Source organism: Oncorhynchus kisutch, linkage group LG11, assembly GCF_002021735.2.
Source record: "Oncorhynchus kisutch isolate 150728-3 linkage group LG11, Okis_V2, whole genome shotgun sequence".
NCBI lineage: Eukaryota > Metazoa > Chordata > Actinopteri > Salmoniformes > Salmonidae > Oncorhynchus > Oncorhynchus kisutch.
In genome coordinates, this window is record NC_034184.2 from 27,944,067 (window position 1) to 27,965,779 (window position 21,713).

Sequence of the window (21,713 nt, forward strand, 5' to 3'; positions counted from 1 at the left end):
GCCGTGTCTAGACTTGACAGTTCATGCAGCTTTAGTATTCTGATGATAGATTTCTGATCATGGAATTCCGAACATGTCATGCATCTATACCTACATTTAAATATGTCTACTGTGTCCACAATGTGTCCGGATTCCCTTATCCTGCGCTATATTAAAATGCCAGTATGCATTCTACAAATGGTAGAATAGGTCAAATATGTTAATAACTCAACAACAACAGATGCCAGTAGCTAACTACTGTAGCTACTAACCTCTGTAGCTAGCCAGCAAGCAAAGCTAAAGGGATTGCATACGGGTTAGCATAACTACCCAAGCAATTATTTTTTTTAAATAAATATTAGCTAGCTGGCTAGCATTTATGAGGCCAGCAAACACGTTCCTCGCATGCTAGGAATGTATTTCCTCCAACATTATAATGAAAATGTGTCACCAACTGTATGCGCATTCGGTAGCCTGATTGCATCCAGACCAGAGCATGTGAGCAGAGTTGAGTGGTTGGAAATCCCGTTCCATCGCTCCATGTCCTTTCCAACCACTCTGCTAAGAACCGCTCCATGCACCTAGAAAAAACCAAATACCACTCCAAATTCACTCCATTCATTAACATCACAACTTAACCAACAGAGAATAATGGAGAATATCCTCTCCACACTTGACGAGCCACTGGGGATGCTAAACACCCGTTTGGCTCCTCTTGCCAGGCTGGGCAGAGATATATATATTTTTCTATAGGCAGGCCTAAAGTTTTTTAGGTAAAATAACCCAAATCAAAACAGAAAGCTCCTCGAACGTGAGAATATGCCAGGCCTATTGGGCCAAAATCAATGATGGCCTATTGTATAGATAATAGAACAAAAATGAACAAAATATCAGATTTTTGGTTTATAAATACTTTGCTACAATGACACACTTACTTATCTACCCAACTCGTTCCTTTCTTTTAGCATGTGCACATAGTAAGTACACCATCATGCTTCTAGATATGTGTCTTTTCAGATTCCACAAAGATTCTTAATCACCGCACTCCCTCTCTTGCTCTTGGTCCTCATCTTTGTAAGTCCCCTTGATCTTCCTCCTGTGCATTTAATCAGTTTCTTTATGAAAATACTTAGCAAACTCCATGACAGTAGGTAAAGCAAGGGGTTACTGCAGCCCACAAGTAGACTACAAATGCATACTGGGCCGAGCATGCCCTGAGCTCGTGGGGTGCTACTGGAGCGAAATTGGAGCGGGCGAGAAGGCCGATGCTCAAGCCTTTGGGAATCTCGCCCCACCCTCCACTCAAATTGGGCACGCCCTGCTCCTTGCTCCGCTCCAGCTCTGCTCACATACTCTGGTCCAGACTGAGGAGAAATTCGCACACAATGCATCCCTGACCACCTCCTGAAGTGGTGAGCCAGATCTAAACACAATCAGACCACAAAGCCACCCATCTTTTCAATGCAATCTTTTATTTCGGATAGCAAAAGTCGCATGTAAGTGTCAAGTGTAGACACGACACGACCTAAAATTATTTTAGGAGCATTTATATCTAGGCTCAGGTCCCAGCCGTCCATATAATCTAAATCATCGTAATCTTAAAGGCAAACTGATTCTAGATCAGCACTCTTACTTTACTCTGAGGCTCTTTTTTTTTTACTATATTTTAATCAGGCAAGTTGGGAACAGCCTACAAAATGTAAGCAGCCACAGGTTTTCGCGTCCAAAATAGCACCCTTATACCATAGTCAAAACTAGTGTACTGCATAGGGAATAGGAAGCCATTTAGGACATTTCCCTCCCTGTATCTGGACGTTATTAGGCCTGTTATTTCACCATTAAAACAAATGTAGCTTCAACACACCCCTCCATTTATACACTTTCCCTTACAAACCCCTGACTAAAGAGATTGAGTTGTCAAACCATATTCTGAGTGTTTTGTAATAATGATTATGATTTTTCCATAACATACAAAATTACTCCATCACACACACACACACACACACACACTCACAAACACCCCATGCACAACAGTACACATATGCGCACGTGCACACACATACGTTGTCCTACCTGCTTGTGTGGGTAGACGTTGATATGGCACTTGATACATTCTTGTCCCATGTTGGCCCAGGAGTTACCGCTCATCCACTTCCTCTTACACTTGGGACATTTGTACTCCCCGAAACACCTCTTCTTCCCCTGGTATGGAGTTAGACCCTCACCTTTAGGCCGTGCCTGGGAGGACAAAATAGAGAGGTTTAGATTGTATCTTAAGATACACTACACATGTTTATGGACACTCGCTTATCATAAATCGAATTCCAAAATCATGGGTATTCATTTGGAGTTGGTCCCCCTTTGCTGCTATAACAGCCTCCACTCGTCTGGGAAGGCGTTTCACTAGATGTTGGAACATTGCTGTGGGGACTTGCTTCCATTCAGCCACAAGAGCATTAGTGAGGTCAGCACTGATGTTGGGCGATTAGGCCTGGCTTTGCAGTCGGCGTTCCAATTTATCCCAAAGGTGTTCGATGGGGTTAAGGTCCGGGCTCTGTGCAGGCCAGTCAAGTTCTTCCACACCTATCTCGACAAACAATTTCTGTATGGACTTTGCTTTGTGCACGGAGGTATTGTCATGCTGAAACAGGAAAGGCCTTCCCAAACTGTTGCCACAAAGTTGGAAGCACAGAATCGTCTAGAATGTCATTGTATGCTGTAGTGTTAAGATTTCCCTTCACTGGAACTAAGGGGCCTGGCCCGAACCATGAAAAACAGCCCCAGACCCTATTTCCTCTTCCACCAAGCATTACAGTTGGCACTATGCATTCTGGCAGATATCGTTCTCCTGGCATCCGCCAGACTCCGATTCGTCCGTCGGACTGATAGATGGTGAAGCGTGATTCATCACTCCAGCGAACGCATTTCCACTGCTCCAGAGTCCAATGGCAGTGAGCTTTACACCACTCCAGTCAGCGGTTAGCATTGCGCATGGTGATCTTAGGCTTGTGTGTGGCTGCTTGGCCATGGAAACCCATTTCATGAAGCTCCCAACAAACAGTTGGGAAACTGTACTGACGTTGCTTCCAGAGGTAGTTTGGAACTCAGTAGTGAGTGTTGCAACCGAGGACAGACGATTTTTATGCGCTACGCACTTCAGAACTTGGCCCCCCCGTTCTGTGAGATTGTGTGGACTACCACATTGCGACTGAGCCATTGTTGCTCCTAGATGTTTCCACTTCACAATAACAGCAGTTACAGTTGACCGGGGAAGCTCTAACAGGGCAGACAAACTGACTTGTTGGAAAGGTGGCATCCTTTGACTGCGCCATGTTGAAAGTCACTGAGCTCTTTAGTACGAGCCATTATGCTGCCAATGTTTGGCTATGGAGATTGCATGGCTGTGTGCTCCATTTTATACACCTGTGAGCAACAGTGGTGGCTGAAATAGCAGAATCCACTCATTTGAAGTGTGTCCACATACTGTTGGCCATGTAGTGTATATCATGTGGGTCAAGGTCAAGGTCCCTGAAACAAATGGTGAGAACACAAAAGAGATAAAGACTGATGCAAAAAGTTTACTTAACTAATGCTACCCTTTTTGTTCTTTATTTTTTTGGGGGTGCTTATATTTTTCCTATGTATGCAGCATATTGTAACATTTAGAGAGTTGAGAAACTGAGACTGAGAGGAGAAGGGTTTTCGGCCACACTCTGTCTCACACACACAGACAAACTCACACTCCGCCAGCCATGAAATGAAGCATGCAAGAGGCTAATATCCCTGGGAGGGGCTCCTCCTCATCATACTACCGAGTTCATACGGTCTTCGTCCCAAATGACACCATAGTCTCTATATAGCGCACTACTTTTAACCAGGGCCCAAATGGCTCTGGTCAAAAGTAGTACGCTATATAGGGAATAGGGTGCCATTTGTGACGCAACTCCATACTGGCAGTGGTTCATCTAAGCCAGGCTACTACAACAGCATCACGGGGTAAAAGTCTCCTTTTCCCCCTAGAGTGTCGCAAACAAAAGCACGTTTGATGTCATTGTGGGGATAAATCACTATGCGTGCGTATGTCCTGCCAAAACGAACTAATTAGGGAGCGTGACTGGCGTTGGCTGATCTCCCACTGGCTGATGGCTGATGTGTTCGGCTGATGTCATGTTGGATTCTGAACCCCACCCATTAGATGCAAATCCCTGTATACTACAACCTACTCTAGTAATAAAACAAACACTTCTTTCAAGAATCCCTAAGAATGCACTTTTTTGTTCCAGCCCAGCACTAGCACAACCGATTCAACTTGTCAACAAACCACCAAGCCCATGATTAGTTATTAAGGCTTGTTTTGTTACAAGGCGGAGCGAATTGCCCAAAGCTGGTCCCAGATTTCAGGGAGAGGGCAGAGAGGCGAGAGAATTCAGGGGGTAGACAGTGTTATAAAGAGGTGGAGAGGTCTGTTGGGAGGTGGGAAGATGTGTGTACATAGCCAGAGATAGACAGTGCTAGAGCTACAGCTCTGCAAGGAGAGTAGAAGGATGATCTACATGGAGCATTGACAGATAACTTGTGATGGTCAGGAGTAGGGTCCCAAAATTCTGCGAACTTTCAATAAATTCCCAGTTTTTTGCCAAATCCCAGATTGGAGGAAAAACCAGGAAGTACAGAATCCTCCAACTAGTATTTCTGGAGAACCAGAGAATTTATTGAAGGTTCCCAGAATTGTGCAACTCTAGTCAGGAGAGGACATCAGAGTTTTCACAAAGCATCTCAGAGCAGGAGTGTTGATTTAGGATAAGTTTTGCTTTTTAGATTACAATGATAACATGAAATATAAATAAATAATTTAAAAAATGGTTTTATTGTCACATACACCATGCAGTGAAATGTGTTGTTTTACAGGGTCAGTCATAGTAGTACAGCAACCCTGAAGCAAATTAGGGTTAAGTGCCTTGCTCAAGGACACAGATTTTTCACCTTGTCGGCTCGGGTATTCAAACCTTTCGGTTACTGGCCCAATATGTTGCAAATAACAGATTACATTTGACAAATATCTGACAGCCTCTGCTTACTGGAGTTGGTAAAAACATTCCTTGTAAGATCGTTTGGAGGGGACTGTCTGGGGCTCCAGGCATAAGCGCTCATATCTCTTAGGTTCCCCGGAGTTAGAATAATAGGTGCAAGTTTGAAATTTGGTTGTGCATCAGCAGTTTTTCTCTTGTTTTGACAGTCACTCACAGCCACTCAATTAACCCTGACCTCCAGGGGGCCCCCATTGATTTTGTTAGTCACTCTCACTCAGATATCATTAACATGGCATAAGTCATTACAAAATGTGTAGAATTGTAGTAAATTAGCATTAAAACTGCAAGAATGTCTCTCTTTACCATGGAAAAATTTGTAGAATTGCATTAAATTTGTTATAAAATACCTACACACCAAATCTCACTTAGGGTCCCCAAAAGGTTAGAGCCGGCCTTGGGACTGTCCAAATAACGTCTTACCATGACGTTGTTTGTGATTGCGTCAGAGCGTTGCCTTTCATGTCTGTCTTAGAGCCAGGCCATGTCACCGTTTCCAGCTGTTCTCTCTCTATCGCTCGCTCACTCTCTCTTTCTCTCTCCTCAATCCCTCCCTTCTTCCATCTCCCTCTCTTGCTCCTTCTCTGTTACAGAGGGAGATGTTGTGTTGATGGTGGTTAAGGTCAATGTCATGTTGTTGTTGAACCCCTGGACAGTAACAGCCTATCATAGTGAGCTGCTGGACAGTGGCAGCCTATCATAGTGAGGCCTTGGCTGCTCGTCCTCAATGACGCAAGGCGCTGGCGTAGGTTTACACTGGACCAGATGCTGATGATTAAGCTTTGCATTACTCACACTGGATGGACGGGACCAGAGGTATACATCTACCACCTCTCTCAACCCCCCTAAACTCCTATACACACACACACACACACACACACACACACACACACACACACACACACACACACACACACACACACACACACACACACACACACACACACACACACACACACACACACACACTATACTGCTTACAGTATAAAATAATATATGCCATTTAGCAGAAGCTTTTATCCAAAGCAACTTACAGTCATGCATGCATTAATTTAACCTATGGGTGGTCCCGGGAATCAAACCCACTACCCTGGCATTATAAGCGCCATGCTCTACCAACTGAGCTACAACGGACCACCCCTGAATGCATTATGTATGTGTTATGTATGTGTTATGTATGTGTTATGTACGTGTTATGTACGTGTTATGTACGTGTTATGTATGTGTTATGTACGTGTTATGTACGTGTTATGTACGTGTTATGTATGTGTTATGTACGTGTTATGTACGTGTTATGTACGTGTTATGTACGTGTTATGTACGTGTTATGTACGTGTTATGTACGTGTTATGTATGTGTTATGTATGTGTTATGTACGTGTTATGTACGTGTTATGTACGTGTTATGTATGTGTTATGTATGTGTTATGTATGTGTTATGTATGTGTTATGTACGTGTTATGTATGTGTTGTGTATGTGTTATGTATGTGTTATGTACGTGTTATGAGATCCTCATGTAGCCACTTTATTGAACACCGTAGAAACTCCACTACTCATCACTCCTTGGTGCTCCATGTAGTAGATTTCTCTATGTTCTAATTTCTATATTCTCCATATAGCTCTGTTTCTGGGCCAGTAGATGCACACGATACTGTGTTTACAGCACAGACAGCCTGACCTGTATTGGCTACACCAGGTTTCAGATCAACTCAAAAACACCCGCACAACAGACTCCCTGATCAACATCAAGACATCCTCAGTTAGGAGCTACAGGTGGGAAAGGCAGAGACACACAGCCGATGGTGCCAGACCAGATATTATACATTACTAGGGCTTGGAGTTATTCATAGTCTGGTCACATGGCCAAGGTAACTCCTTGTTCAGTGATCAGGGACAACGAGTGAAGAACCACAACCATGTCGTAACAAAAGGTGGATGTTTAGAAGTAGTACTGGGACTTTTTTCCTGACCACGTGACTGAACTAGAGGTCAGAGTTTCTATTTCTCCTCTTCAGGTCACATGGTCAACATAAACTCCTGATACTTCCATTCAATGACAAACACATGGTCAAATGTTGGGTCGTGAACAACTGTCAAATTGGCATGAAGACTGCAGACCTCAGTAAGACCCCTGGGCCCTGTCTTTGCAGTGCTGGTGTCAATCAACACAGTGGGAGGATGTCGTTAGAGTCTGTCTAACACACCAAGCCTGACACGGAGGTCTGAGGCTACGGAGGACCATAGGTTTAGGCTGAGTCCCAAATGCACCCTATTCCCTATATAGTGAACTACTTTTGACCAGGGCCTATAGTGCTCGGGTCAAAAGCAGTGCACTATGTATGGAATAGGGTGCCATTTGGGATGCATCATCCTGCATTCCAGTGGTCACTTGAGCACACAAACACTAGGGGATGAATGTACTAAAAACATTTAGTGTCAGTTAGTTAGGTACCATAGGACCATTCCACTAGCGTCAGCAGAGGACAATATTCTGATCCAGTTGTTATTGTTTTTTCCATCAATAATACAAGAAAACCGAGAGTAGTGACTTTGTGCATAATAAAATAGGGTTTGCAAATGATCAAAAGTACTTAAAGGCGTGTGTTTGTGTGTGTGTGTGCGGCAGATAATCATTGTTTATGTCCCTGCCTCTGACCCTTGTGTGCAAAGATAACGGTCAGTGTGTTTAGATGGAACAGACCGCGTGTGTTTCTGTGTGTCCACAGGGGTGGGACTTTCGCAACACTACTACAACCAGTGGGCTGTGCAGTCAGCCACATCCTGAGAACCACAACACAGCAGGCAGGGCTGTGACTCATCACACACACCTCCCCATCAGCACACATTCTTCAGGAACACACACACGCAGGCAAGCACACACACAGACACACACATATCCCCATTACCTTACACATACACAGGTGTTCATACACTCCCCTGTACTTCTACTCACAGCTCCTACAGATAGACTTCCATAACAGCACAGGACTAACAGAAATAGAACATTGAGATCAGACAGTAAACGGTAGGCTAAAGAGAGAAGGAGAGAGTGACAGAGGTAGACATACAGTAAACACAGATGTAATGAGAGTAAGACAAAGAAGGATAGTGGTTGAGAGAGTGAGAGAAGGAGAGAGGGACAGATAGAGAGAGGAGTAAAGACAAAGAAGGATAGTGGTTGAGAGAGTGAGAGAAGGAGAGAGGGACAGATAGAGAGAGGAGTAAAGACAAAGCAAAGGACAGAGAAGGGTTGAAGTTGAGAGAGTGAGTGATAGGTATACTAAACAAAAATATGAATACAACATGTAGTGTTGGTCCCATGTTTCATGAGCTGAAATAAAAGAACCCCCGAAATGTTCCATATACACAAAAAGCTACTTTCTCTCAAATTTTGTGCACACATTTGTTTACATCCCTGTTAGTGAATATTTCTCCTTTGCCAAGATAATCCATCCACTTGGCATATCAAGAAGCTGATTAAACAGTATGATCTTGGGGACAATAAAATGACGCTAAAATGCTCAGTTTTGTCACACAACACAATGACACAGATGTCTCAAGTTGAGGGAACGTTCAATTTCCATGCTGACTGCAGAAATATCCACCAGAGCTGTTGCCAGATTGAATGTTGAATGTTCATTTCTTTACCATAAGCCGCTTTCAACGTTGTTTTAGAGAAACTGGCAGTACGTCCAACCGGCCTCACAACCGCAGACCACGTGTAACCCCCCCCAGCCAAGGACCTCCACATCCAGCTTCTTCACCTGCAGGATCGTCTGAGGCCAGCCAACTGGACAGCTGATGAAACTGTGGGTTTGCACAACCGAGGAATTTCTGCACAAACTGTCAGAAACCGTCTCAGGGAAGCTCATCTGTGTGCTCGTCATCCTCACCAGGGTATTGACCTGACTGCAGTTTGGCATCGTAATCGACTTCAGTGGGAAAATGCTCACCGTCGATGGCCACTGGCACGCTGGAGAAGTGTGCTGTTCACGGATTAATCCTGTACCGGACAGATGGCAGACAGCGTGTATGGCGTCAGGTGGGCGAACAGCTTGCTGATGTCAACGTTGTGAACAGAGTGCCCCATGGTGGCAGTGGGTTATGGTATGGGCAGACATAAGCTACAGACAACGAACACAATTGCATTTTATCGATGGCAATTTGAACGCACAGCGATACCGTGACGAGATCTTGAGGCCCATTGTCGTGCCATCGATCTGCCGCCATCACCTCATGTTTCAGCATGATCATGCAAGGGCCCATGTCGCAAGAATCTGTACACAAAAGCAGAAAATGTCCCAGTTCTTCCATGGCCTGCATACTCACCAGACATGTCACCTAATGAGCAAGTTTGGGATGCTCTGGGTCGATGTGTACGACAGTGTGTTCACGTTCCCACCAATATACAGGAACTTAACACAGCCATTGAAGAGGAGTGGGACAACATTCCACAGGCCACAATTAACAGCCTGTAGAACTCTATGAGAAAGAGATGAGTCGCGCTGCTTGAGGCAAATGGTGGTCACACCAGATACTGATTGGTTTTCTGATCCACGCCCATATCTTTTTTGGGGGGGTGTATCTGTGACCAAGTCTGTATTCTCGGTCATGTGAAATCCATAGATTAGGGCCTAATGAATTTATTTAAATGGACTGATTTCCTTATTTGAACTGTAACTCAATAAAATCCTTGAAATTGTTGTAATGTTTATGCGTTTATATTTTTGTTCAGTATAAATAGAAAGAGACGGGTGAGAGAGATGTAGATTTAAAACCCACTGCTCTCCTTCCAGCTGTGTTCCCTAAGGGGTCCTGCAGATGTACCACCCCCCACACAAACTGGACAAATACCACAGGCCTACAGTCATCAGTGCCAGCTGGGTAGTAGAGAGGCCCAACAATCAAGCCCTCCCGGACTGCCGAGGGGGAGGGAAGTGGAGCGAGGAAGGAGGGGTGGGAAATTGAAAGCAGATGGCCACCATAGGGGCAGAACATGAGAGAAAAACAGATTTGTTGTAAAAATCGCTGCTCTGCTTTGAATTAAGCCATTAAGTTACAGAGAGAAAGATAAAATAGCGCTAACCAACCAACAACTGTAGCTGTGGCCACAAGTGGAGTAAATCAAAGTCATTGCGATGTGGAGGAATGTAGAAAACATGTCACCCCCACATTCTGAAATTGCATTTTTGTCCCCCACAGTTTTATCATTGGAATGTGATACAAAACAAGATGCCTCCGTGTGGTCGGGTAGGCTGTTTGGAGTGTTTATATTTTATTAAAATATATATATAAATTATGTCCCCCCCACTTCTAAAACCAAAGTTACGCCCCTGCGTTTGAGTATCATTAATACTGTCTATAGTTAGATGACAGAGAGAAAGAAAATAGAGAGGAAGCCAATAGAACATACAAATTGTATCCGGAGTTCTGCAAATGATAAAGTTTTCACATCCACCTTAGTGTCAGGAGTTTCTTCCAAACTATGTGACCTGACTAGGGCTTGTGTTTGGCCTGACTCCTAGTGGTTAAATCAGGTGTGATGGAGCTGGGCTAGAACTAAAATGTGCATTACTCAGAAATTCATTGAGAAACACTGATTTGAATGTTGAGAGATTTAATTAACTCAGCTCTCAACATTTGTACAGTTCAGATTGTATTTGGACCACACATTAAACTCTGACTTTTTAGAAGATGAAGAGGTATTCCGACCAGGCATTGAACTCACGGTACTCTGAGGTTGAAGAGGTATTCCGACCAGGCATTGAACTCACGGTACTCTGAGGTTGAAGAGGTATTCCGACCAGGCATTGAACTCACGGTACTCTGAGGTTGAAGAGGTATTCTGACCAGGCATTGAACTCACGGTACTATGAGGTTGAAGAGGTATTCCGACCAGGCATTGAACTCACGGTACTCTGAGGTTGAAGAGGTATTCCGACCAGGCATTGAACTCACGGTACTCTGAGTTTGAAGAGGTATTCCGACCAGGCATTGAACTCACGGTACTCTGAGGTTGAAGAGGTATTCCGACCAGGCATTGAACTCACTGTACTCTGAGGTTGAAGAGGTATTCCGACCAGGCATTGAACTCACAGTACTCTGAGGTTGAAGAGGTATTCCGACCAGGCATTGAACTCACGGTACTCTGAGGTTGAAGAGGTATTGGGTGGCGCCAAGAAAGACAGAGAGTGAGAGAGAAAGTGAAAGAGACAGACAGAGAGTTGGAGAGAAAGAAAGAGAGAGAGAGAGGAAGTCATGGAAAAGATGCCCGTTATTGACCACCATAGAAACCCAGGCCAGACCGCCACTCTACAGACCTTCACATCTCATATACACTATAACATGCTGATGGAAAAGGACTGTGTACATTTAGCTCTCTAAACCTAACTTTGAAAAGTACAGTTTCACTTCCAATGAATACAATCTAAAGACTGCCTTATAAGCACATTTATAAGGCCTTATGCAGTATTACCAAATGTTCTTATGAGTTAATTAATGTATCATCATTATAAGACTGTATATTTTCAAAGGCCCTCTAGCCCCATCTCTGACCCCAGTTCCTAAAATTAATGTAGCAAATCTGGGATCAGATTACTAGACCTAATTCGAACCCTTTGCTTTACGGAAATTAGCTAATATCTGACCTTGGACCAGTATTCCCTAGAGAGGCTAGCTCTCAGTCACATACAGTATACCTAGGCCTGTCAGAAAAGGACAAGTTTGTTAGTTTGGTGAATACACATGCCTTTCAGACTGTAGTTTCTGTGATTGTAAGAAGAAAGAAAGGGATTTAAAAAAAGGGATAAAAAGGTGGGTGGAGGGGGGGGGGGGGGGGGGGATTCCAATGGTCAGTAGTAGTAATTGCACAAACCACGTTTCTGGTTGCAATTTGGAAATATTATACCAGTATTATTGGTTTTGTTAGGAAATGCAACTCAGCCATAGAGGCGGGTAATGAAAAGAAGGCCCCTGAATATGTATTTACCATCCCTCTGTCCACATCTCAACAATATAAAGAAAACAACCTCCTTCTGCTTCGCTACTTCAGGTCAGACAATACATCACAACTCACAATATAGTCTGTCCTATATTACTGACTAAAACACCAAACTCAAACTATGAGAAACTGGTAGGCCTACATAACTCCACTATTGTAATACATTGGTTACATACTCCTACCACATGCTGCGCTGATGACTGGATTAGACCACCCAGATCACTGAAGTCCATCATGACTGGAGACACGAACATGAACATGTCAGTCACTAACTAGTAAAGTAAGCTACGTTTAATAAATAAGATGCTGTCGTCATGCATTTATTATTTTTGTACAGTGTGTGAAAAACGGCATCTACGCCCTTCAGGCTTCAGTTACCTACACACAGATGGGATGTAATGAGATGCAAAGAGGTATTTCATTATTTGGAGAGAGCACTGATGGCCGGATGAAGAGTGTAACAACGGATAACTTAATAACACCGGTTAATGTAGAAACGTTCAATACAAGGAGCAAATTGACTGTTTTTCATGTTCAGGTAACGTGGGAAAACTCCTGGTCCTAACCACAACACACACAGAGTAATAAAGTGCATCTCTGTCTGAGGGCTCAATAGAGAGTTAGCCAATCAGGACTCAGGGCCAACACAGAGTCTGCAGATGGCCTTTCTTTCAGTCTCACACACACACACACACACACACAGAATGACACTGTCTTTTCCTCAGCTGTGTAACCGCGGCCACAAAAACATACTTTTTTATTGGATGTTTCCGGTGCCCTGGTCGACGGCCCAATCCCATGCCAGAACCTCAGCCAGGTGCATTCTGGGAGGTTATTCATAAATACCCCAATGCACTGCCAGATAAATGATCTCCCTCTCTCCCTCTGTCCTTTGCAGCTGTCCCTTTTTAATGGCTGTGAAGAGAAGCAGTTCTGGCTGTAAGAGAGAGGAGAGGAACAGGTGTGATAGAGTGATAAATCTACCACCTCCACAACAATGCTGCTCTGTTTTATGAAAACAATCGCCCCTGAAGTGGGCTGGTTGGGGAGGCAAAGACCCCCACACTATGGAACTGACTGGCCAGACAGGCCGAGAGACCCCCACATATATTACACTGTGGAACTAGCTGGGAAGGCAGGTTCCCCAGTATGAGAGTCAGAGTCAGAGACAGAGATAGAGACAGAGTCAGATGTAATTCACTGAGGAACTGTCTGGGCAGTCCCCCCCCCCCCCCCCCACACACACACACACACACGTTGGGATCAGAAGTCTCCCTGGCCTTGCTAGCATCTGGAAACCATCAGAGTAAACAAAGGAACAGTGGTGACTCAGTGTGTGTGTATGTGTGTACTTGTGTGCGTATGTACAGTATGTCTGTATGTGCATGTGTTCAATTACCTAACATAGAGAGACACGACCCCGCTTCTGTCCCCTCCTCTCCCCTTCTTCTCACAATCTGTATTTAGTTTGGCCCAGTAACAGTCAAAGATACATTTCAAAAGATACACAGATCCAGTTCCGTCCCCTCTCTCTGAGTTAGTCTTTTGTGTTTTTGTTTGGCTAGCTGATTAGCCGTAGCACTTGTGATAAGACAGCTAATAACTGTAATGTGAGTTTAGCTAGCGTGTTTGCATATAAGCGTGCTGGTATATTACAATGCCGGCATATTAGCGCGTTAACATATTAGCATGCTAACATAATTATACTATTACAAGCTAGTGCCAGTATATTGGAGGCTAAACCTGAGAACTGGTTCTTCTCAGTGAAATATCAGCAAAGATCAAAGCGTATATCAAGTTGATCCTCCTTTAAAGATAAGACAAGAAGATATTTCCTGCACTTTTACATAATTGGTATTTTTGTAATAGTAGAAGCGCAATCATAATAGGCCTGTAGTAATAGTAGCTTCGAACTACATGACCCATAGAGGTCTGGTCAAAAGTATTGCACTATTTAGCTAATAGGGTGCCATTTGGTATAAATCATGTGGTTTGTTTCTCTATTGCTGAGTGATATCCTGCCAAAGTGGTTATGGGATTTTTTTGTAACCTTGCATTTGACTCTTATACTAAGATTGTACTGGTACAATTCAACACACATTTTGGAAGAACGTTTTTACATAAGACAATAAAATATGGTTGTTGTATATTAGCTTTTCTTTTATTTCAATACACTCACTGACTGTAAGTTGCTTTGCATAAAAGTGTATGTTAAACAACTAAAATATAATGTCAAATAGTTTACAAAATAGAGCCACAGAGTAAAACTGTACAACCTCAGGCATCTCTGAGGCGATAGAGGTGTGAATGACAAATCTCACAATTCACAATAAATAGACTGGTCCACCACCAGTTACCAACATGTAGCCTACTGCTGCCGGGCAGAGACTTGCTTGGGCATTTCAAGTTCACTGCTAGTCAAAGCTAGCATGTGATGGATTACTGACCAATATAGCTGGCTCACATCCGACCTCCAGCCTCCAAATATAGATACAGCCCCGAAATAAGGATGTCTATAAGACATTCAACTGTATGGTATAATTTGTGAAACTGAGCCGTGGCAATGTGTGTTTCTGTGTGTGTCTGAGTCTGATTATGTCTCCTGATGTTATGTGTGTCTCTGAGTCTGATTATGTCTCCTGATGTTATGTGTGTCTCTGAGTCTGATTATGTCTCCTGATGCTAAGCGTGACTGAACAGACACAAAAGACAAACACTGAAAATGACCTCCAACCAAGTCAACCCCCTGCACAAAAATAGATTTGATGCATGAATATTCAAAATATACAGTACACAGTGCATGCAGTGATGATTTGATGCTGATGAGTGGCAAGCTTTGCATTGGCTTCTTATTCAGTCAACAGGCAGCTGCAGTAGCTATAAGTGATGAGATAAGCATTCTTATCCTGTACAGTGTGGCTAAATATAAACATAAACATTGGACAATCAGTAGCAACAGTCACTGGACGCAGGCAGGCGTACACACACACACACACACACACACACACACACACACACACACACACACACACACACACACACACACACACACCCTTCCAAACTTGCTCCCGTGTGCGACCATGGAAACAGCACGTGAACAGTTCATTGCTATTACCATAACTTGGAATGAGTAAGCCAGCTGTGAAAGTAAAGTTAAAAAGATTGATGTTGTGTAAATGGAGGTTACATATTACATTTTGAGGCGATTGGTGCTTTGGCTACGAAACTTTCCAATCAATCTTAATTAAAATGATTAAGATTGTGTGTGCAAGCAAGCAGACACGCACGCGCGCACACACACACACACAGCCATTGAGGGTCATCAAGTGTACTTTTAGTTTTTGAAGAGAAATTGGATCCGCACCAAAGAGTGTATATTTATGAAACACTTCCAAACCTCTTCTCAGTCATGCAATTTGAAGTAATGGTTCAATAAACCAGGGCCTGTCTGCTGAAACAGCTAAAGTTCACAACAATGGTTGTAGAGCAGAGACCATAGACCTCAATATGGACTTGATTTACTGCCTGTTATGTCATTGAAAATTCAGTTTAAACACCCAATTCCCTATGTAGTACACTACTTTTGACCAGGCTCCATAGGGCTCTAGCTAAAAGTAGTCACTATATAGGGAATGGGGTGCCATTTGGGATATAGGCCTACACTGAATGCTCAAGAACATAACAGGCAGTAAATCACCGTTCCTGGATGTGGGCGATGTTCTCTGATTTACGGACAATAAAATCCCATTTAGTCACAGTAACAAATGGAAATGTTATTAAGATACAGTATATTGCATAATGGTGTGTGTGTGTCCGTGCATGCATGTCCTAGATTTCAGGAAACCTATTTTCATAACCAAAAAAACAACAACACTGCTGTCTTTAAGTACATTGAAAGAGTAGGCTAACTATTGACTACAACAACTAATGATCTCATTCATTATCAGAGTTATCATGAACAGAAAATGGACATTTTAGTGTGTGACCCCAGTAGGAATCAAAATCACAACCCTGGCATGGCTAGTGCCACGTTCCTACCAACTGAGAAACACAGGACCACCACCAAAAATCACAAACCAATGACATGACGTTTACAATTAGGCAACGCGGACCACTAACATGAATCACTCTCCTCATACAAGCCTGGTGACACGCTGGCATTTACACTCTGACTTTCAGGAGGCCATGTGTAATAATATAGCTGACCGTGCATTTCACTAGCGCTTTATGTGGTACCGTCCTGATATGTGCATTTATACTGTGATGTACTTACTCTGAATAAAGCTATTTTCTATATTCACATAATTCTATTCTCATCTTCTATTCTATTCTGCCAAAATAACTCCCCTCCAAACCAACACAGCTCAAACTATAGGTCTATGGACTGGAAGTGGTGGGTACAATGTATTAACAGACGATCACATAACTATTACACTGTATATTCATTGATATGGTACAACGATGTAATACGTATGTTATCAGTTGTACATCATCTAAAGTGGGACCGTTATGAATCTCTCTACCACATCTATATTCTTTATGTAGTTATGGCAGACATGCATGGTATGACTTCCTTATCACCTACTTATATCACTCACTCACCCAAAAACCCTAGTCTGGACCTCCAGGCCTACCACAGTGAACTGGCTCAACTTGTTATTCACAGAGACACACAGAGACACACAGACACACACAGAGACACACAGAGACACACACAGACACACACAGACACACTCACACAGCCTGAACCGGTAGGTGTCCTATAGGCCTACCACTCTGAACTGGGTCAGCATGCTGTTCTTACATAGGTTTCATGTTCAGAGAGCCATTTATTTTAGCTGTAGTAGCTATGTTCTCGGTATTCAATTCCCCTATAAAAAGCAGCTTACTTACAATAACACCTCTCCCCAGTGGGTTCCATGTCTAAATAAGTTAGTAGACATTCATACAGACATGTACTGTAATATCCCGACTGAGACGTACATGTATGTACACATGCCCTATGAGGGATGGTCACGTACATACATTTCAACTTTCAAGTTTATAATGTCACATGCACAATTACAGTGAAATGCCTTTCTTGCAAGCTCCAAACCCAACAATGCAGTAATCAATATCAATGTAGAACTAAAAATAACACAAGTCAGATCAAAAACTAGAAGAAATAAGAAGAACAGGAGAAAGTAAGGAGCTACAGATGAAGTTGGAAGTTTATATACACTTAGGTTGGAGTCATTAGAACTCGTTTTTCAACCACTCCACAATTTTCAGTTAGGACATCTACTTCGTGCATGACACAAGTAATTTTTCCAACAATTGTTTACATACAGATTATTTCGCTTATAATTCACTGTATCACAATTCCAGTGGGTCAGAAGTTTACATACACTAAGTTGACTGTGCCTTTAAACAGCTTGGAAAATTCTAGAAAATTATGTCATGGCTTTAGAAGCTTCTGATAGGCTAATTCACATCATTTGAGACAATTGGAGATGTACCTGTGGATGTATTTCAAGACCTACCTTGAAACTCAGTGCCTCTTTGCTTGACATCATGGGAAAATCAAAATAAATCAGCAAAGACCTCAGAAAAAAAATTGGAGACCTCCACAAGTCTGGTTCATCCTTTGGAGCAATTTCCAAAAACCTGAAGGTACCACGTTCATCTGTACAAACAATAGTATGCAAGTATAAACACCATGGGACCACCCAGCCGTCATATCGCTCACGAAGGAGATGCGTTCTGTCTCCTAGAGATGAATGTACTTTGGTGTGAAAAGTGCAAATCAATCCCAGAACAACAGCAAAGGACCTTGTGAAGACGCTGGAGGAAACAGGTACAAAAGTATCAATATCCACAGTAAAACGAGTCCTATATCGACATAACCTGAAATGCCGCTCAGCAAGGAAGAAGCCACTGCTCCAAAACCACCATAAAAAAGCCAGACCACGGTTTGCAACTGCACATGGGGACAAAGATCATACTTTTTGGAGAAATATCCTCTGGTCTGATGAAACAAAAATAGAAATGTTTAGCCATAATGACCATCGTTATGTTTGGAGGAAAAAGGGGGAGGCTTGCAAACTGAAGAACACCATCCCAACCGTGAAGCATGGGGGTGGCAGCATGATGTTGTGGGGGTGCTTTGCTGCAGGAGGGACTGGTGCACTTCACAAAATAGATGGTATTATGAGGGAGGAAAATTATGTGGATATATTGAAGCAACATCTCAAGACATCAGTCAGGAAGTTAAAGCTTGGTCGCAAATGGGTCTTCCAAATGGACAATGCCCCCAAGCATACTTCCAAAGTTGTGGCAAAATGGCTTAAGGACAACAAAGTCAAGGTAACAGAGTGGCCATCACAAAGCCCTGACCTCAATCCTATAGAAAATGTGTGGGCAGAACTGAAAAAGCGTGTGAAAGGAAGGAGGCCTACAAACCCAACTCAGTTACACCAGCTCTGTCAGGAGGAATGGGCCAAAATTCACCCAACTTATTGTGGGAAGCTTGTGGAAGGCTACCCAAAACGTTTGACCCAAGTTAAACAATTAAACAATTGAAAGGCAATGCTACCAAATACTAATTCACTGTATGTAAACTTCTGACCCACTGGGAATGTGATGAAAGAAATAAAAGCTGAAATAAATCACTCTACTATTATTCTGAAATGTCACATTCTTAAAATAAAGTGGTGATCCTAACTGACCTAAGACAGGGAATTTTTACTAGGAATAAATATCAGGAATTGTGAAAATGTAAAAAAAAAAGAAAGAGTTTAAATGTATTTGGCTAAGGTGTATGTAAACTTCCGACTTCAACTGTACATATTGTGTTCTAGTCTTGGCTGATTTTTATAACTACTGCTGTATACATGTTCTATCCATATACTGTCAATACTGTATATGAATACTGGAGTGATAGAGGTAGATATGTATAGGGATAAGGTGACTAGGCATCAAGATATATGATTAACAGAGTAGAAGCATCTATGATGATTGTATGTGAGTGGGGTGTGCGTGTGTGTAGAGTCAGTATGGGCATATTATGTATGCGTGAGCAAATGATAGAGTGTGTGTGTGTGTGTGTGTGTGTGTGTGTGTGTGTGTGTGTGTGTGTGTGTGTGTGTGTGTGTGTGTGTGTGTGTGTGTGTGTGTGTGTGTGTGTGTGTGTGTGTGTTGGATTGTCAGTGTGCATGAGTGTTTAAGGACTTGTGCATGTACATAGAGACAGTGCAAACATAAGACTCAACTCAGATAGTCCATGTAGGCATTTTGTTAGCTATTTAGCAGTGCTATGGCTTGGGGATAGAAGCTGTTCAGGAGCCTGTTGGTGTCAGACTTGATGCACCGGTACCGGTTGCCATGCGGAAGCAGAAAGAACAGTCTATGGCTTTGGTGGTTGGAGTCTTTAACGATTTTCCGGACTTTCCTTTCACACCACTTGATTTAGAGGTAATAGATGGCAGGAAGCTTGGCCCCAGAAGAGTACTGGGCTGTCCACACCACCTTCTGTAGCACCATGCAATCGAGGGCAGTGCTATTGCCATATCAAGCAGTGATGCAACCAATCAATATGCTCTCAATGGTACAGCTGAATAACATTTTGAGGATTTGAGGGCCCATGCCAAACCTTTTTAACCTCCTGAGGGGGAAGAGGCACTGCCGCGCCTTCTTCAGGACTGTGTGCGTGTATGGACCATTTTAAGTCCTTAGTGATTTGGACACCGAGGAATTTAAAGCTCTCAACCCGCTCCACTGTAGCCATGTCGATATGGATAGGGGTGTGCTCTCCCCTCATTCTCCGAGAGTCCGCGATCAGCTCCTTGGTCTTACTGACATTGAGGGAGAGGTTGTTGTTCCGGTATCACACTGCCAGGTCACTGACCTCCTCCCTATAGGCTGTCTCATTGTCGCCGGTGATCAGGCCTACCACCATCGTGTCGTCAGCAAAATTGATGATGGGGTTGGGGTCATGCGTGGCCACTCAGTAATGGGTGAAGAGGGAGTACAAGAGGGGACTAAGCACACATCCCTGTGGGGCCCCCGTGTTAAGGGTAAGTGTGGTAGAAGCGATGTTGCCTACCCTCACCACTTTTGGGGCGATATGGAAATTGGAGTTGGTCTAGCATGTCTGGGATGATGGAGTAGATGTGTGCCATAACCAGCCTCAAAGCACTTCATCATTACAGAAGTGAGTGCTACAGGGCAGTAGTCATTGTGGCATGAAGCCTTAGAGTTCTTGGGAACAAGAATAATGATGGTCATGTTAAAACATGTGGGGATTACAGACTGGGACAAGAAGAGGTTGAAAATAACTGTGAATATGTCTGCCAGCTGTTCTGTGCATGCTCTGAGAATGCACCCTCGAGTATCGTTGGGTCCCTTTGGGTCCCGTGGCCTTATTAACCTGACCCGATTAAAGACTTTACTCACGTTCGCCTTGGAGAGCGAGATCACCCAGTCCTCTGGGTCGGTGGCGGCCCTCACGCCCGGCAACATGTTGTTATTGTCAAAGCGTACATAAAATACATTGAGTTCATCTGGTAGAGAGGCATCATTGGGCAGATCACAGCTGGGGCTTTCTTTGTTATCCGGAATGGACTGTAGCCCCTGCCACATGCGGCAGGCGTAGAAGCCTGTGTAATATGATTCCACCTTATTCCAATATTGTCCTTTTGCTCATTTGATGGCTCTGCAGAGTTCATAGCAGAACGTATTGTACTTGTTCCTGTCCTCAGCCATAGCCTCGGGGTTGTACACAATGGCCCTGTGTGTGGTTGCCCTGTCCTTAAGTTTAGTACCAACCTTGGTGTTAATCCAGGGCTTTAGATTGGGGAAGCAGAAAACCTTCACTGTGGGAACAATGTCGCTGATGCATTTCCTAACGAAGCCGGTGACGGGGGTGGTTAGCTTGTCGATGTTATCGGTGGTCTCGAATCCAATCAGCGCTAGCACAGCAGTACTGTAGCATAATCTCAATGGAGCGAGTCATGGTTATTTTCGATTTAAGCTTCTGCTTGTAAACAGGAAGCAAGAGTACGGAGTCATGATGTGATTTGCCGAATGACGGACAAGGGAGGGCCTTGTATGCTTGCTTGTGGGTAGAGTAACAATGTTCTAGGACTTTATCGCCCCTAGTGGTGAGGGTGACGTGTTGATGGACGTTGGGTATCACGTGTCTTAATGATGCAGAATTAAGCTGACAACCAGAAAAGCTCCAGATGTTAGTTTTCCTGTTTGTTTATAGCCGTGAACAGTTCGTTAAGTGCTTGTTATTTTTCTTATCCTGAGGTGGGATGTATACAACAGTCACCATAACAGCTGAAAACTCAGCAAGAAAATCCCACAAAGCGACAAATGCGAACACAAAAGTATGAGACAATATATTAAAAAGAATCATGATACTGTATGTATTTTTTAGGAACACAAACTTTTGAAATGACTCACATTACTCACTGGATACAGGGCTAATTTATCTACGACGAGGCCATATCTAACTGTAACTGGGTTTGTTGTTATCTATTACACTGTGATACAGCCATGGGCCTTTAGAAGACAACCCTTCCAGAAACAAGAACAGGATAAGTGCATTTTCCTATCCGCAAACAGTGACGCAAATAGTAACATGGCCTCCTCTTAGCGAATGG

General features: G+C 43.3%; 1 protein-coding gene across 2 annotated transcripts in view; it reads right to left on the reverse strand.

The window, feature by feature from the left end:
* The window catches only part of LOC109899130 (zinc finger CCHC domain-containing protein 24-like), a 62,749-nt gene that overhangs the window by 14,229 nt on the left and 26,807 nt on the right, over nucleotides 1-21,713 (reverse strand). For both annotated transcript variants that reach the window (XM_031835569.1, XM_020494183.2), the window contains exon 3: nucleotides 2,053-2,217. In XM_031835569.1, the coding sequence (XP_031691429.1) occupies nucleotides 2,053-2,217 (165 nt within the window). The remainder of the gene's footprint in view (nucleotides 1-2,052; nucleotides 2,218-21,713) is intronic.